Source organism: Budorcas taxicolor, chromosome 14 (assembly GCF_023091745.1).
Source record: "Budorcas taxicolor isolate Tak-1 chromosome 14, Takin1.1, whole genome shotgun sequence".
In the NCBI taxonomy this organism is placed as follows: domain Eukaryota; kingdom Metazoa; phylum Chordata; class Mammalia; order Artiodactyla; family Bovidae; genus Budorcas; species Budorcas taxicolor.
The window spans coordinates 77188205-77206917 of NC_068923.1; the positions used below are offsets into that span (position 1 = coordinate 77188205).

Sequence of the window (18713 nt, forward strand, 5' to 3'; positions counted from 1 at the left end):
AACAAGGTTAACCAAATAGGTTCATGGGGTTCTCAAGGCAACAAAGGTCTGTATAGTCAAAGCTATGGTTTTTCCAGCAGTCTTGTCATAGATGTGAGAGCTGGGCCATCAAGAAGGCTGAGTGCCCAAGAATCGATGCTTTCAAATTGTGGTGCTGGAGAACACTCTTGAGAGTCCCTTGGACTGCAAGGAGATCAAACCAGTCAATGCTAAAGGAATTCAACCCTAGATATTCATTGGAAGTACTGATGCTGAAGCTGAAGCTCCAATACTTTGGCCACTTGATGAGAAGATCTGACTCATTATGAAAGACCCTGATGGTGGGAAAGATTGGGGGCAGGAGGACAAGGGGGTAACAGAGGATGAGATGGTTGGATGGCATCACCGACTCAATGGGCATGAGTTTGAGCAAACTCGGAGAGATTGTGAAAGACAGGGAAGTCTGTTGTGCTGCAGTCCATGGGGTCGCAAAGAGTTGGACACAGCTTAGCGACTGAACCACCACCACCAAATAGGTTGATTCATAAATTTTCTAGGATGTATGGCAATCACCAGAAAATCTTTTCTCAAGGTCAGTATAAACTGTGTAAAAGTTAGTCACTTAGTCGTGTCCAACTCTTTGTGACCCCATGAACTGTATGTAGCCCACCAGGCTCCTCTGTCCATGGAATTCTCCAGGCACGAATACTGGAGTGCGTTGCCATTCCCTTCTCCAGGGACTCTTCCCAACCCAGAGATCGAACCCAGGTCTCCCGCATTGCAAGAAGACTCTTTACCAATTGAGCCACCAGGGTCAGTATAGCTCAGACATTTTTATTTTCAGGGGCCTTTTGTTTTTCCATTTAAGGAAAATGCAATACATTCAGCTAAATAAAGAGACCATTGTTGCTTTAGAGGTAAGGTGTGAACTGATGTTTTAGAGACAAGTGCTATTGAGAGTTTTTGGGTTTCCCACGTGGCACTAATGGTAAAGAATCTGCCTGCCAATGCTGAAGATGCAAGATCCTCAGGTTCAATCCCTGGGTTGGAGAGATCCGTTGAAGAGGGAAATGGTAACCCACTCCGGTATTCTTGCTTGGAAAATTCCATGGGCAGAGAAGCCTGGCAGGCTACAATCCATGGGGTCCCAAAGAGTTGAAATAAAATATGCACAGAAGATTTTCTTTCCCCTTCTTCCCCTTTTCCTTTCTTTCTCTTTTTTCTTTCTCCCTCTTTCTCTTCTCTGCCTCTCTTCCCACATTACCTTCCCACATCACCACTTCAATGACCAAGTTATGTGTGATAGCATAGCTTTCTCCACATTTATATAATCTCATATAGTGCATATATGTATGGATTATTGTGATTTTTCTCAGTATCTTATAGAAATCAGTCCAAGTCAAGGGATAAAGCTCCAGCTCCTCTCTGCTGGCTTCATATGCATGGGTATTCACTGTGTGTCTCTTTTGTTCTCCTCTCTGCAAGAATCAGCCTCATCCATAAGCCCTTGTTTCCTGGTACTTTGGAATATGCAGATGGATTCATAGAAATCAAATAGCTACGTTAAAAGTATATGTATTTTTAATTTTAATAGGATTATCAGACTGCCTTCCCCAGAAGGCTGTCATAATTTCCAATTCCACTAACAATACATGGATCCCCTTTCTGCTGTATTTCACAATAGATATTAGGAGCTTCATGGTTTTTGCAAGGATGTTTGGTATAAAGTAGTATCTATTACTTGATTTTTCATATCCCTGACTATGAATGAATTTGTACATCTTCTTGTGTGGCCTTCTTTTTACTAGGGGAGGGAAATAGTGGTATTAAATTTGTGGTTATCTAAATTGACTTTAATGTTTTTGCCTGTTTTTTTGAGTTGTTTTCTCATTGTCAGTTTGAAAGATATCTTTATTGCAATAAAGATATATATATTATAGTTATCATAATAGCTATATGTTACATATTGTAGCTATTAAGATATTTTTATTACATTTTTTCCAAAGCTAGTATTTGATTATTGACTTTAAATTTTCTTGCTGTGCATTTTTATTCTGAAATTTTATCTGGAATATTTTTAAAGTTACAGAAAAGTTGTAAAGATAACTCAGAGGCTTCCCATACACTCTTTACTCATATATATATATATATATATATATTTTTTTTTTTTTTTGGCATATGATAGCTCTATTTAAAAATATGTCTAATAGTATATATTTCAGGCCTCTAGTTAAGGGTAAGGTCTTCCCCTCCTCCTAAAGAATACTTCAATTCAGTTTGGTCACTCAGTTGTGTCCGACTCTTTGCAACCCCATAGACTGCAGCACGCCAGGCCTCCCTGTCCATCACCAGCCTCATGTCCATTGAGTCAGTGATGCCATCCAACCATCTCATCCTCTGTAGTCCCCTTCTCCTCCTGCCTTCTAGCTTTCCCAGCATCAGAGTCTTTTCAAATGAGTCAGTTCTTCACATCAGGTGGCCAAAGTACTGGAGTTTCAGCTTCAACATCAGTCCTTCCAAAAAATATTCAGGACTGATTTCCTTTAGGATGGACTGATTGGATCTCCTTGCAGTCCAAGGGACTCTCAAGAGCCTCCTCCAACACCACAGTTCAAAAGCATCAATTCTTTGGTGCTCAGCTTTCTTACAGTCTAATTTCTTGTGAGATTATTCAATTTTTAAAATTTGCCTTAATTGCTGTTATTAATATATAATCTATTGTTTCCTAGTGATCTGAATACTGCTTTTATGATGGAATTTCTAGATTCCCACCAAAATGTCTGCTGGGATTTTTATTGTGTAGGTCAATTGGGGGGAAATTAGTATCTTAATATTGACTGTTCTTACCCATGAACAACACATTTTATCTGCCCATTTATTTAGTTTTTTAGTGCTTTTTAGTTTTTAGAGTGATCTTTTTTTAAAAAACATCTCAATTTCTAATTATTCATTACTAATATATAGACATACTTTGTTTTTATTGCACTCTGCTTTGTTGTGCTTTGAATATATGGTGTTTTTACAACTTTGAAGTTTTGTGGCAGATAATGGTTAGCATCATTTTTTTGCAATGAAGGATTTTTTTAATTTATTTTTAATTGAAGGATAATTGCTTTACAGTATTGCATTGGTTTCTATCAGACATTAACATGAATCAGCCATAGGTATACACATGTCCCCTCCCACTTGAACATTCCCCCCACCTCCCTCCCCACACCACCCCTCTAGGTTATTACCAAGCCCTAGTTTGAGTTCCCTGAGTCATATAGCAAATCCCCATTGGCTATCTATTTTACTTATGGATGAAGTACGTTTTAATTAAGATATGGACGCTTTTTTAAACATAATGCTACTGCATACTTACTATAGTATATTATAAATGTAACTTTTGAGCAAACTCAGGGATATAGTGAGGACAGGGCAGCCTGGTGTGCTGCAGCTCATGGGGTCACAAAGAGCTGGACATGACTTAGCAACTGAAGAGCAACAACTTTCATATGCACTGGGAAACTCAGCAATTCATAGAACTCACTTTATTGTGACACTCATTTTATTGAAGTGGTCTGGAACAAAACCTGCAATATCTCCAAAGTTGCTTGTGTAGAAATACAATAGATTTTTGTAGATTAATCTTGAATCCTACAAATTTGTACATCCTTTATTAATTCTAATAACTTTTTGTCAGATTCTGTAGGATTTTTCTACATAGACAATCATGTCTACAAATAAAAACAGTTTTATTTCTTCCTTTCCTCTTTTCCAATCTGGAAGCCTTTAGTGACTTTTATTTTTTGCCTTATTCCCCTGGCTTCCACCTCAAATACCACAGTAAATGGGAGTGGTTAGGAGCAGACATCCTCACATTATTTCCAGTTGCAGCACAGGACAAGTTAGTCTTTCACTCATCCTTAGCTTTCAGTCCTTCTGGTAAATTTTTTAAAATTAATTTATTAATTTTAATTGGAGGCTAATTACTTTACAATATTGTAGTGGTTTTTGCCATACATTGACATGAATCAGCCATGGTGTACATGTGTCCCCCATCCTGAGCCCCCCCTCCCACGTTCCTTCCCATCCCATCCCCCAGGGTCATCCCAATGCACCAGCCCTGAGCACCCTGCCTCATGCATCGAACCTGGACTGGCGATCTGTTTCACATATGGTAATATACGTGTTTCAATGCCATTCTCCCAAATCATCCCACCCTCACCCTCTCCCACAGAGTCCAAAAGACTGTTCTTTACATCTGTGTCTCTTTTGCTGTCTCACATCTAGGGTCATCATTACATCTTTCTAAATTCCATATATATGCGTTAATATACTGTATTGCTGTTTTTCTTTCTGACTTACTTCACTCTGTATAATAGGCTCCAGTTTCATCCATCTCATTAGAATGGGTTCAAATGTATTCTTTTTAATGGCTGAGTAATACTCCATTGTGTATATATACCACAGCTTTCTTATCCATTCATCTGCTGATGGACATCTAGTTTGCTTCCATGTCCTGGCTATTGTAAACAGTGCTGCGATGAACATTGGGGTACACGTGCCTCTTTCAATTCTGGTTTCCTCAGTGTGTATGCCCAGCAGTGGGATCACTGGGTCATAAGGCAGTTCTATTTCCAGTTTTTTAAGGAATCTCCACACTGTTCTCCATAGTGGTTGTACTCATTTGTATTCCCACCAACAGTGTAAGAGTGTTCCCTTTTCTCCACTCTCTCTCCAGCATTTATTGCTTGTAGACTTTTGGATAGCAGCCATTCTGAGTGGTGTGAGATGGTACCTCATTGTGGTTTTAATTTGCATTTCTCTGATAATGAGTGATGTTGAGCATCTTTTCAGGTGTTTGTCAGCCATCTGTATGTCTTCTTTGGAGAAATGTCTGTTTAGTTCTTTGGCTCACTTTTTCATTGGGTCATTTATTTTTCTGGAATTCAGCTGCATGAGCTGCTTTTATATTTTTGAGATTAATTCTTTGTCAGTTGCTTCGTTTGCTATTATTTTCTCCCATTCTGAAGGCTGTCTTTTCACCTTGCTTATAGTTTCCTTTGTTGTGCAAAAGCTTTGAAGTTTAATTAGGTCCCATTTGTTTCTTTTTGCTTTTATTTCCATTACTTTGGGAGGTGGGTCATGGAGAATCCTGCTATGATTTATATTAGTGAGTGTTTTGCCTATGTTTTCCTCTAGGAGTTTTCTAGTTTCCGGTCTTAACATTTAGATCTTTAATCCATTTTGAGTTTATTTTTGTGTATGGTGTTAGCTGGTAAATTCTTGACACGCTTAAAGGGGTGAGCTTAGTAAGTTAGTGTCTGAATTGGATCGTTTGTGCCTTTTTCCCCCCCTTCAATTTTTAAAATTGAGAAATAGTTCACATATGAAACGGAAAAAATAGAAAACCAAACAATTTGGTTTGTGCGGCTGCTGTCTGGTTCCGCTCACTATGCTGTGGAGCCTGCCTGCAGTGGTCAAGTTGCTGTTTCCAGTGCCCTGTGCCGCTGGGACTTCTACATAAAGGAATTCAGTCAGACTGTTCTTCCTTCTCACCAACCCAAGTCAATAGGAAAACACAGCTCAGACTTCACCTCTTACTGAAAATGTTCTTGATTAACTTCGGCCCATTTAATAACTTTGACAGTGACTTGAACATTTTATCAATGCCTTTTTTTTCCCTACCAGAGCCTCTTGAACTTGGTTTTATTTTCCGTTTCTTCCAAATTAGTCATAATCTCATTAAAAGCAGGAGCTATCATTTTTATGTATCCCCTACAATACTTTATTCTGAGGGTCACAAGTAGTTTCGTTCACTCACAATGCATGTGTATCTCATATCAGTTATATAAACCCACTTGGCTTCTAGGACAGTGGGTGAATATTTCAACTTGCCTGAGAATCACAAGAAATACTTTAAAATTTAGATTCCCAACCCCTTGAACTCTAAGATTCTGAAGCAAATATTCCAAGAACTATTGTTTGAGGAATATTTAAAGTGTCATCATAAACTTCTCAATAACAGGAGCTTCTCTAATCTGAATTTTGGAAACCAGGGCACCTTAAAACTCCAGGAGTAAACTCTAGGAGTTGGTGATGGACAGGGAGGCCAGGCGTGCTGCAGTCCATGGGGTCGCAAAGAGTTGGACGCAACTGAGCGACTGAACTGAACTGCAGGTACCTTTTACGGCAGTGTCCTCTAGGTTCATTTATTCAACATTTGCTAAGCTCCCACCAGCCTGTGCCAGACTCTGAATATCTATCAGTGTTGGCTCACTCTCAAAACGGTAAAGGTTAGAAAAGGCATGTGCTATTACAAATAGGTTGTTAACCTCAACCTGTGGAGTAATCTCTTGGCTGTTGTGACATGCCTGATCTCCAGTAGACGGCACCAGACCGCCTCTCTGGCTATCCTGTCTCTTTTGGCTGAGTCTTAATGTGTGTGATTTATCCAGTGAGTAAATACAATGTGGTCTGTAAATATTTGAAAAGAGCTTTATTATCCTTTTCTAACAGAATAGATGAGATCATAATACTTATGTGAAGAAAGAAATTACACCATGAAAGGTAAGCAGGAACTTATGAAGCAACACCAGGCATTTTACAAGAACGTTGTAATCCTACAGCTCCGAGTGGTCGGAAGGCGTCCGTCCGCGTTTTTTGCAGACGAGGAATCTGAAGTCTTCATGAGGCCTTCTCAGCTCCTGTGTACAGGGAGAAGTCTGTGTGGAGGGCTGTGTGCCTGCTCCTGCATACTCTGCCCAGAAGTGATGGACTGCTTCTACCCCTACCCTGTTGGCAGAAGTGGTCACCTGGCTCTAACCCATTACAGAGAGGCTGAAAAGTACAGTGTTGTGTGTGCCGAGCGGGGAAGAAAACCACGTACTGGTTAAGAGTGGTAATGCCTGACTAGGGAAGGAACTTGTATAATTAAAACTCTGATATTTCTACCATTTCAAGTGCAGCTTCCTGCTGTATCCAGCTGTCATTCCTTCAGGCTTATCACACGAAGCTTATGCTCCACTGATACTAAGATGAGACGCAGCTCCCGGAGCAGGCTCAGTTAGCTCAACACACACCTTCAACATGCATCTTAATGCCTTTGTGTCTCCTCTTTCCTCTGCCTGCTACATCGTTTTCTCTCATTCAAATGGGCAAACTTGAGCTGCAACATCAACTCCTTGAAACCTTTCCTAACCCTTTCACAGGCAGGCATGGGCATTCCGCTTGCTCTGAGTAGCCACCCTAAATACCTCAACTTGGGTACCAAAGTTGCTAATTTACATTCTTCTGCCTCCTCTAAGCTGTAACTCATAAAGGCCAGGCACCATACTCATTATTCTAGTCATATATTTAACACTTTCCATTACACAGCACGGTGCATATGAATTCAAAAGAAAGCCTGTCCAGGTTTGAATCTTAGACTGTTTGCTACATTTGTAGTCCTTGTTAATTTACAAAGATTTAACTTAAATTTCCTGTCTTTAATTTCCTGTGTTCTGGTTTAGTCTGTAACAGAGTTGTTATAAAGATTAAACTAGACAACATGTGATAAACTAGGCGCAGTGTCTGGCCAAAAAGTGAAGCTAAATGTAAATATATGCAATTATTTTTAATTGAAAATATATTTGGCATGTAACAGTGTATACGTTTAAAGTATACATTACTTGATACATTTATATACTACAATATGATTGCCATTGTACTGCTAGTTCACACCTTTATCACATTACATCATTATCATTTCTCCTTTGTGGTAGGACTAATTAAGCTCTAGTGTCTTTAGCAAGTTTGATGTTTACAATATTGTTATCTAAAATCACTATGCTGTATTAGATCCAGGACTTATTTGTCTGTTAGTTGTTACTTGGTACCTTAAACAGCATGTCTTCTGTTCGCCACCCTAGCCCCCTGATATGTACCAATCTACGCTGCTTTTAGGAATTCAGCTTTAAGATTCCACACATAAGTGATATCATACAGTATGTCTCTGACTTATGTCATTGGTATTTTAGAATACCCTAAGGTCCATCCATGTTGTCACAAATGGCAGAATAATATTCCTTTGTGTGTGTGTGTATATATATATATGTTCCATATCTTCTTTATCCATTTATCAGTTGATGAGCACTTTATCAGGTCTTATAAGTTTTCGATCTGAGTTAATTTTTCTGAGTGGAACAGGAGAAGTCCAGTTTCTGTTTTCTGCGTTTGTTTGTTCAGTTCTCCCAATACCCTTTGCTGAATAGCCTACCCTTTCCCCACTGGGTGTTTTTGGTTTCCTTGTCTAATACCAGTTGGCATATATGTAGAGGTTTCATTCTGGGGTCTTTATTCTATTCCTGTGGTCTATGTGTCTATTTTTATGCCAGCATCATGCTGTTTTAATTACTAAGGTTTATGGTATAGTTCAAAGTCAGAAAGTATGATGCCTCAGCTTTCTCTTTTTTCTTGTAATTGTTTTGATTGTTGGGGCCTTTAGTGGTTCTAGACAAATTTGGGCGAGTTTTTTTTTCCTATTTCTGTGAAAAATGCCATTTGAATTTTGATAGAGATTGCACTGAATCCCAGAAAGATGGCTTTGGGTAATATGGACATTTTAACACTATTAATTCTTCCAATTCATGAGTGTGGGGATATCTTCCCATTTGTTTGTGCTATCTTTTATTTCTTTCAACAAAGTCTTGTAGTTTTAGTTACATAGTGAAGTGAAGTTGCTCAGTCGTGTCCGACTCTTTGCGACCCCATGGACTGTAGCCTACCTGGCTCCTCTGTCCATGGGATTTTCCAGGCAATTGTACTGGAGTGGATTGCCATTTCCTTCTCCAGGGGATCTTCCCGACCCAGGGATTGAACCCAGGTCTCCCGCATTGTAGACAGACGCTTTACCGTCTGAGCCACCAGGGAGGTTACATAGATCTTTCATTAAATTTATTTCTGGTATTTTGCTTTTGATGCTATTGTGTATGCGTGTACATGCTCAGTCGTGTCTGGCTCTTTGTGACCCCATGGACTGTTGCCTGCCAGGCTCCCCTGCCCATGGCATTCTCCAGGCAAGAATACTGGAGTGGGTTACCACGCGTTCCTCTAGGGGATCTTCCCCACCCAGGGATCAAGCCCGCATCTCTCCTGTCTCCTGCATTAGAGGCAGGTTCTTTACTATTAGCACCACCTGTGAAGTCTGTTGTGGGTGGGATAGTTTTATTTTTCAGGTGTTTAATTATTAGTGTATAGAAATGCAACTGATTTCTATAAGATGAGTTTGTATCCTGCAACTTCACTAAATTTGTTGATTAGTTCTAACAATATTATTGGTTGAGACTTTGGGATTTTCTAAACTGTCATCCCTTGGTGTCTATGGGGGACTGATTTCTGGAATCCCCACCAATACCAAAATTCATGGATGCATAAGTTCCTTATGAAAAAAATGGTGTAGTACAGTTGGCCCTCTCATGGATTCTGAATCTGTAGATCCAGTCAACCCCAGAAGTCAATCCATGGATAGAGAGGGCCAACTGGATAGAAAATCATATCATCTATCTGCAAATAATGAAAATTTTACTCCTTTCTTTCCAATTTGGATGCCTTTTCTTTCATTGTCTTGCCTCATTGCTCTAGTGAGGATTCCCAATACTATTATTGAATAAGAACAACTGTCTTGTTCCTTATCTCAGAGGAAGACTTTCAATTTTTCACTCTTGAGTATGTTTGCTGTGAGCTTGTCACATATGGCTTTTATTATGTTGAGGTATGTTTCTTCTGTATTTAATCTGTTGCGAGGGATGTTGCATTTTGTTATATGCTTTTTTTCTGTACCTACTGAGATGATTGTGAGATTTTTTTTATTCTATTAATATGGTGGATAACATTTATTAACTTGCATATGTTGAACCATTATTGTAGCCCAAGGATAAATTCCACTTAGTCATATATTTAGATGTTCCTGTGTTGAGTGCATATCCCCATCTTTTTGATTGTTATATCTTCTTGTTTATTGACCCCTTTTATTATTACATAATGACTCTCTTCACTTCTTATTGTTTTTGGCTTAAGGTCTATTTTGTCTGATATAAGTATGCTATCCCAGTTTTTGTGGTTTCCACCTGTATTGGAATTATCTTCTTCCATCCCTTCATTTTGGGTCTGTGTGTCTTTAAAGTTGAAGTGAATCTCTTGAAGGAAGCATATAGCTGGGTCTTGTTTTTTGTTTTTTTTGGGGGTGGGGGGGAATGGGTCTTGTTTTTTAATCAACGCAGCCACTCTTTTTAATTGATGAACACATATGTAAGGACCTTCTATCTTACTGTTTTCTGGTGGTTTTTATTTCCATTGTTTCTTTTCCCTCTGCTTGTTTTTTCTTCTTCTGTTTCTTTTTCATTCATTTTCATCTTTGGAAAGTGGTTTTCCATGACGGTATGCTATGATTCTTTTTAAAAATCTTTCATGAATCTACTCTAGATTTTTGCTTTGTTGATTACAAGGCTTACCTAAAACAGCTCACAGATGACAGTCCATTTTACACTGATAGCATCTTCCTTTCCTCATGAAATTTCCACCCTCCCCTCCCTTTTATATTTTTGATGTCACAATTATCTTTTTATGTTGTATATTTGTTAACAAATTATAATAGCTATAGTTATTTTTAATACTTTTCCTTTAATTATCTATAATTAAAGTGGCTAATACAGCATCCTATTATAGAGTTTTCTAAATTTGAGTACATATTTTTCATCTTTACAGGTATAAAGGTGTTTTCATGTCACTGATAAGCCTCTTTTCATTTCAGCTTGAAGAACTCCTTTTAACATTTCTTGCAAGGCAGGTCTAATGGTGATAAACTCCCTCAGCTTTTGTTTGTCTGAGAAGGTATTTTTCCTTCATATCTGAATAACTTTGCTAGATGGAGTATTCTTGGTTGGCATTTTTTACCTTTCGACACTTTGTGTTTTTTTTGTTTTTTTTTTTGTTTTTTTCGACACTTCGAATATGTAGTTCTGCTGTCTCCTAGACTGAGGTTTTGGTGAGAAACCTATTGCTAGTCTAATGGATGTACCTTTGTAGGTTATACCTATACTCCATCGCTCAGTCGTGTCCAACTCTTTGTGACCCAATGGACTGTAGCCTGCCAGGCTCCTCTGTCCATGGGATTTTCCAGGCTAGAATACTCAAGTGGGTTGCCATTTCCTTCTCCATTGTAGGTTACACTCTTTTTTAAACCCCTGGCTGCCTTTAAGATGCTTTGATTTTTGGTAATTTCATTACAGTGTCTTAAAGAAGGCATTTTCACATTTAGATAATAGGGTGATCTATTAACTTTGTGAATTTGGGTGTCCAGGTCTCCCCAGGTTTGGGAAGTTTTCAGCTAATATTTAAGTAAACATTCTGTCCCTTCCCTGTCTGGATTCCCAATTCTCCTAGCATATATCTGCTCTCAAATCCCATAGATCATACATGCTTTCTTTGCTTTATAAACTGTGATTTATTTAAAAATTCTCATCCCCAAGTCATTTACTATCAGAAGAAATGCACTACTGCAGAGGCTCTCCAGTGCATTCTTTATCTCATGCATTGAAATTTTCAGCTCCAGAGTTTAATTCTTTTTTGTGATTTTTTTGGCAAAGACTTAATTTTGTTCATGTATTTTCATTCCTATTTTCATTAAGCTATCTTTGACTTTTCCTGTAGCTAACTTTCTTCAAAACAGCTATTTTGAAATTTTTATCAGCTACATCAGAGTATTTTGTGGCTTTGAGCTTAGTTGTTGCAGAATTATTGGTATCTTTTGGGGGTGATATATTTTCTTGATTTTTCATGTTCCTTGTATCTTTGCGTTGCAGTTTCTGCATTTGAAGTAGCAGACCTCTCCTTAAGTCTTTACTGGTTGCCTTTAGACGGTACTGATTGCTGGTGTTCCTTGATTTCTGAATGGGTGGACCTCCTCCACTCTTCTTATTCGGCCTTATGGAGGAATTCTGATGTTTCTTCTTGTTCCTAGAGCTCACCAGAGTGGGTGCTGGAAATCTCTCTCTTGTTTTCTGGAAGGTAGTGTTATATACATCTCCAACTGCAATTTCTCTCTTACCTGCACACCCTGGTCCACTCTTCTGTGAATCCTCCAACTACTGGGCTTGCTCTCACTGCCTGCACACTCAGGGGCATGCCACAGAATGGGAGGGGGTGTGGGGTTAGCCCTTGGGGATGCCCACAGACCCAGTGGAGAGAACCCTGAGTGGGGTACTCCCGGAGACTCGTGGGCAGACTTCCTGCTGAAGTCCTGAAGCAGTATGCAGGAACCGTGCTCCTTTCATGCCCTTGATATCCTTGCCTGCTTCCTTCACCTCCTCTTCCCTTCCTTCCGTCATGGAAGTCCCGCCTCCGGACTGCTGGTGCTGCTGCGGAGAAACAAGTGTCTCCAGGCGTGACCCGAACAGTTGGGACGGCCCACTGCTTCCCACGCCTCCACGGGGGAGGCTGTCCCCTGCAGCTAGTACTCGGTATGTACCTGTTTCCTTTTTATGTTTCTACTATACAGTTACTAACACACTCCCTCATTTGCTTATACAAAAAAACTATTATTCAAAAGGAGAAAACTATTTTTTTTTTTTGCTTGAAGACTAGAGTTAAATACCCATCACAGTAGATTTTCATTTATGAACTTAAGAAAGAATAGTTTAAAAGAAAAATTGAGGGGGGCAGGGGCTTCCCTGGTGGCTCAGTGGTAAAGAATCTGCCGGCCCAATGCATGAGACGTGGATTGCATCCCTGGTCTGGGAAGATCCCACGTGCCAAGGAGCAACCAAGCCCATGTGCCACAAGTACTGAGCCAACATTCTAGAGCCTGGGAGCCACAATTACTGAAGCCCACACGCCCCACAGCCCCTGCTGCACAGCAAGAGAAGCCACGCCAGGCGAAGCCTGAGCACCTCGACTGGAGGAAAGCCCGCGCAGCAACGAAGACCCAGCACAGCCGGAAATAAATGCATAAATATTTTAAGGAAAAATGGCCGTTTGAAACCATTTCCCCACAACACTTTAAATATTCTTTAATTATTAAATATTAGATAAAATAATAATGCGTATGGCAATAATGAATGCGATAGTCTTCTTTCATCTGCTCTTCTGAAGAACAAGAGAATGCTCCAGAAAAAAGAGAACTGATCCAAGACCACAGGAATAAACGACAGCACACTGAGAGAGGCCGGAGAGGTTTACCGTCAGAAACACCTTGACGACAGCACACTGAGAGAGGCCAGAGAGGTTTACTGTAAGAAACACCATTACGACAGCACACTGAGAGAGGCCAGAGAGGTTTACTGTAAGAAATACCTTTACGACAGCACACTGAGAGAGGCCTGAGAGTTTTATTGTCAGAAATACCTTTACTTTGACCCAAGTAACAAGCGAGCTCTCAATATAAAGAGTTCTTCATTTTCCCTTTTGCACTAAGGGAATAAATATGATCATGCTTAAAGGAGGAGGGGACAAAAGAGGGAGAAGTAATTTAAAATGTTTGGGGGAAATGTGCGAGTGACAATTCAAATAGAAATGCAGGCTTGGTTGATTTTATACAGTGGTGGTTCCGTTATTGCTTATATAAACAACACATAAGGGAAACCAGCCTTTAAAAATCTAGTAATAGAATTTTTGGCAATTTCTGTTCTTAATTAGTAGGCAATACTTCCATATTAGAAAAAAATAGGTTCCTCTTAGAGTGCTAAATAACCACAGTTTATTTAATAATCATTTCATATTATACACTTAAACGTTGTGTTTCATCTTAGAGGCCTGTCATCCACAAGTAATATAAAATGGGATTTATATATATCTTAGCAGGAAATAAAGGTGATGTAATAATCACTGTTAATGATTTTCACTTTTAAAAATGAACTATAAAGAAATGACATTTCTATCAAACTTAAGAGGACTGCTTCATAGCCCAAAGAAGTAGAATTTAACTCAAAATTTTAACAAGTCATTAAGAGAAAATGTATAATATAAGTTAAAATGCATCTTAACAAGTTCCAAATATACTTATTATTAAATATAAAGATGTTAGCTCTGGTACATAAGAAAATATTTACAACTAATAAAAAGCAGATTGTAGAATATACGTGTTCTGTGTATAAAAATAAGCAAAATATTTTATAGTCCAGACCAAGGGATCTTTTCTAAGCCAGGTTTTATCCATGCAACTCTATTACAATACCATCTCACTGGCATTACCGGAACACATACATACATGGAAGAAATCTAACCATTATCTTGATTTAAAGATCATAGTGCCTTTTCAGGGCCTGTACATCTTCTAAAGTAAAATGTTTGTTTGGTGCATCTGAGAGGTCATCAAAGAGCTGCTTAATCTGTTCCTTTTGGCCTTTGCTAATTAGTGTCAACATCATCTGCAATAAGGGAAAAAATTATATCAGCTTATAAATGAACATTTTGAAGTTATAAAAAACCCTAAAAGAATCTATCTCCACGAATGAGATATTTTTGCCACTTACCTTAAACCTTTCTGCTTTGCTCAGATATAAAAGATGCTGATACACCAAGGAGGGATCTTTATCAATAAGATGACTTTTCAGAGACTGGAGGAGGAGGAGGAATGTGTCCCCTTCAAGTTTGTTACTCAACAACACTGGCAAATCTTTCGGTTCAGTGATGGCTAGCAGGTGTGCGCAGGCTCCTTGATCTTTCCTCGTGCTGATGGTGTTCATAACCTGACCAAATTCGTAGGCATTGTTAGGCTTGGAGATCAGCAGTTTCTCATAGAGCTCCTGTGGCCCGTTGCTGGTGTCCCCCTTCTCAGAAGCAAGGCTGTCCATGGGGACCTCCTTCAAGGTCCCCTCAGGCTCTTCCTGATGGCCTTCACTCACCTGCAGGAGGAGAAGAATTACACCAGGACCCAGACAGCAGTGCCTGCACACACCCCCAGGTTACTTTCATTAAAACAGGAAGGAACTGAAAAACACCATGGGCTGTATTTTAGTCAAGTTCTGAGTGAAAAATATATAACTTGCAATAAATCATAAAATCTACTTATTTTTTAGGAAGAGAAGTTTTAAAGTCTAAGCATCCATTCATGAAAGTATTCTTTTTTTAAGGTTTAACACTTTTTTTGACATTGAGAATATGACCATGAAATTTTTATAATTTTCCATGAGTAAAAGCTGCTGTGTAAAAGAAGACCTATAACAACTTTGTATCTCTTCTTCATGACAGATTTTATATTTACTTATTTCCTTATATTTGATAGGGACTTGAACTTAACATTTTTCAGTTCTCTTAAAAACAGTTTTTTTCTTCCCTCCTTAGTGGGGAAAAAACTCCCTCGCTTCTTTCACATATTAGCCTCCTACTCTTAGTGGAAATGTAAGATGATAGGTAGGTTGATATGAGCATTCATGAATACATAGGGATCCACGAGCTGACATTCTTCACTAAAGGCTACAACACAAGGCACTGGGTTATCTGAAATCACAAAGGCAGGTTTGGTTCTAGGTGGGCCAGGACCCCTGATGAGGCTGATCTTGTTTACAAATACTAAGACAGGTCTGAACTGATCAGGAACTTCTCTGGGTGTGGTGTGCAGGACACTGAAACTGAATCAGTCCTCTAGAGTTCTTCAGGTCAACCAGGAAGCAAAGCTCAGTGGTCACAGGCTCACAGGGCAACCTGGAGTGGAAGCAATAAAGCCACAGGCCAGGTGGCACGGAGGGAAGGGAGCACAGAAAGAAAGAATGCGGACACCCAACGGGTTCTTAAATCCAAGGTGGAAATGCAATGGCCAGTTATCACAACAAAAGAAAAATTTTGTCATTATAATCTGTTAAAATGTCTTCATTGAATACTAGGATAAAAATACAGAATTTTTAAAATTCATAGGAATATGACCTCAGAATCCCATATGAGTATAGGATCTCCAAAAGAGTACTTTCAGAGATAATCAAATACACGTACCTCTTGAATCTCAATTTTCCTTCTCTCCTTTTCTTTGTTGAATGATGCTGTATTATCCTTAATATTAAGGATTCTGGTAACCTCTTCCAGTTCCATTTTTGCCTCAACAATACTTGGGTCTAGTAGGAGAACTTTATTGAGATCGTTTAAACTTTTCTGATAATTCTGAAAGCAGGAGGGCAGAGAAAATAATTCTCATAAATAAAAGGACAAGGGGCACAGATGAGCCTGAATGGGAGATTGGTGAGATAAGTACACAGAGCGTGTGCAGTAGGTTCCCATTAGTGAAAGAAGTCAGGCCTATGAGCTAAGTCTTGGGCTAAGATACTATAATCCATAACACAGAAGGGGCTTCCCAGGTGGCTCAGTGATAAAGGATTCACCTGCCAATTCAGGAGACTCAAATTTGATCCCTGGGTCAGCAAGATTCCCTGGAGGAGGGCATGGCAACCTACTCCAGTGTTCTTGCCTGGAGAATCCCATGGACAGAGGAGCCTGGTGGGCTACAGTCCACAGGGTCACAGAGTCGGACATGACTGAGCAACTGAGCACGCACACACACATAACACAGAAGAGTGAGCACAGAACCTGGAGTCAGAAGTTAAATCCTGTATTACCACAGCTTTCACTGTCCCTGACACACAGGCACTGTCTGCTAAATGAATAAATGAAAGAAGCAACAGCCTCATACCAGCACCTACTAGCAGCAAAAACTTGAGCTAGATCCCACATCACCTTTCTGGGCTTCAGTTTTCTCATCTTAAAAATAGAAATAACAAAAGATTCTTCATTCTAGTTTTCAGAGTTATGCCAAGTAATAAATGAATTAATAAAATGTGAGTGGCTTAACACCTACAAAGAGCTGGACAAATCTTAGTTGTTACCATAATATCCTATTCCATGACACCCTTGGAGTTGTAAGCTGTCCAGACAGGCTAGAGTCAACATTTTTTCTTCCATAAAGAGTCAGGCAATACCTTGGAGAGGAAGAAGGGAATGAAAAGTGTTGTGTTTAACCAAACACTGCGCAGAATCTGGTGGTAGAGAAGGACACCACAAAATCAGCCCGCTGGTGAGAGGCCATATTCTAGAACGATAGATCAGACTCATGTTCTGATTAAGACAAAATTAATTCTGTGAGGAGGCGAAGAATTCCAATGATGTGTAACCTCTCAAGTATTTGTGACTTATAATAATAGCATGCGCTGGACACGAAGCACAGGTAAAATGAGTTAGTGGTTATGTGACATTCCTGGGGGACTACCTGTAAGGACACAGCCCTTCCCACTCCACCCAGCAATACACCAGAGCAAGAGCGATGTGCTTAAAGGGAGAGCCTTAAACCGCTCTAACTTATTGTTTAAAAAAGGCGAATTATTTACGAACTATATAGTACATCAGTACTATTGACAACCAATCTGCACACAGCAACGTGTCACCAGAACACAGTCAGAACCTGCTTCAAGAAAACCAGTGGCCCTGTGTCTCCATCCCGGGTGTTCAGGCAGGGAGGGAACCATGTGGAAAGGCATGGGGCTGGGGCGGCGGGGCAGGCAGAGCGGGGACTAGTCTTCCTTCTCCGCATTTTATTCCCACAACCGCCCTCTAAATACTAACTTTTACTGTCCCCATTTAAAGACGAGGAAACCGAGGCACAGAAAGATGATCTGTGAGATGATCGAGGCAGCAATGAGCAGAAGGCGGGTGTGAGGACGGTTGTGGAGCTCAAGGAGAGGCCTGAAAATGGAGCCTTGGAAATGGAGGGTCACCACCGAGGCGTGGACATGACTCTTTTTCCATCCGTTCAAGGACAGTTCGTGCCTAAAGAACCAATCTGTTTGGTTAGAAGAAAAACTAAGAAAGCAAGAAATACACTTCGATAAATGATAAACAGAGGCAGGCAGTGTGGAGAGAGGGCCCGAGAGCAGCAAGGGCCGGACGGCCACGGGGTGGGGGGTGCAGAGGAGGGGCCCGGCCACCGGGTCAACACAGCGTCAGAGCAGACGGGTCACTGGTGCTCCGTGTGCTGTGGGCTGGGACATGGAGGGGGAGCAGACAGCAGGGCCTGGGCCCTCATGGAAGCTCACGTCTTATGAGGGAAAGCAGTAATAAGACGAGGGAATAGACGAATAAATAAAGTAAGTGTGCGTGCACTGTCATTTATGCAAGTAAGAAAAGCAAGGGTTGAGATGGATGCTAACAAGGGCAGGCGTCTCCTTTGATACTGCTTGTCAGAGCAGAGGAGACTGGAAGGGAAGCCAGCCCCTGGAGTGGAGGGCAGAGCTCCCACACAGAGCAAAGTGGCTCCTGCAAAAAAGGAGGACAGGAAGAGATGCTAATGACCTTAGTAGGCCTGGAAAAAAAAGATCAATCACATATGTCTGTGACAACATTTACTATTAATAAATGTGCTTAAACTACAATAACAACAATTACTTTAGATGATGTTACTGTTTTCGACACTTTGGGCCTGCTGGCGTCCCCGATGGCTGTCAGTTCCCGAGGGCAGGCTACATGCCTCACCACTCTGTGCTCCCACAGCCCAGCACACGCGTGGCACTTGAGAGAGCAAACAAACTGTAACTGAAACCAAGATGCTCAGTTACCTTTCCTTATGAAGAGCAGCGGAACAGGAAGAAAAGCCCTGTACTTCCTGGTGGCCCAGCAGTTAAGAATCCGCCTGCCAATGCAAGGGACGTGGGTTTGATCCCTGGTCCGGGAAGATCCCACATGCCATGAGGCAACTGAGCCTGTGTGCCGATCACCGAGCCCGCGTGCCCTAGAGT

General features: G+C 40.4%; 1 protein-coding gene across 1 annotated transcript in view; it reads right to left on the reverse strand.

Annotated features, from left to right (window-relative positions):
* Positions 1-14120: 14120 nt before the first annotated feature.
* The window catches only part of SPAG1 (sperm associated antigen 1), an 83321-nt gene continuing 78728 nt past the window's right edge, over positions 14121-18713 (reverse strand). Inside the window, exons 16-18 of the mRNA XM_052651845.1 lie at positions 15928-16092; positions 14472-14843; positions 14121-14366 (exon numbers count right to left, since the gene is read on the reverse strand). Of these exons, the coding sequence (XP_052507805.1) occupies positions 14235-14366; positions 14472-14843; positions 15928-16092 (669 nt within the window). The 3' untranslated portion in view covers positions 14121-14234. The remainder of the gene's footprint in view (positions 14367-14471; positions 14844-15927; positions 16093-18713) is intronic.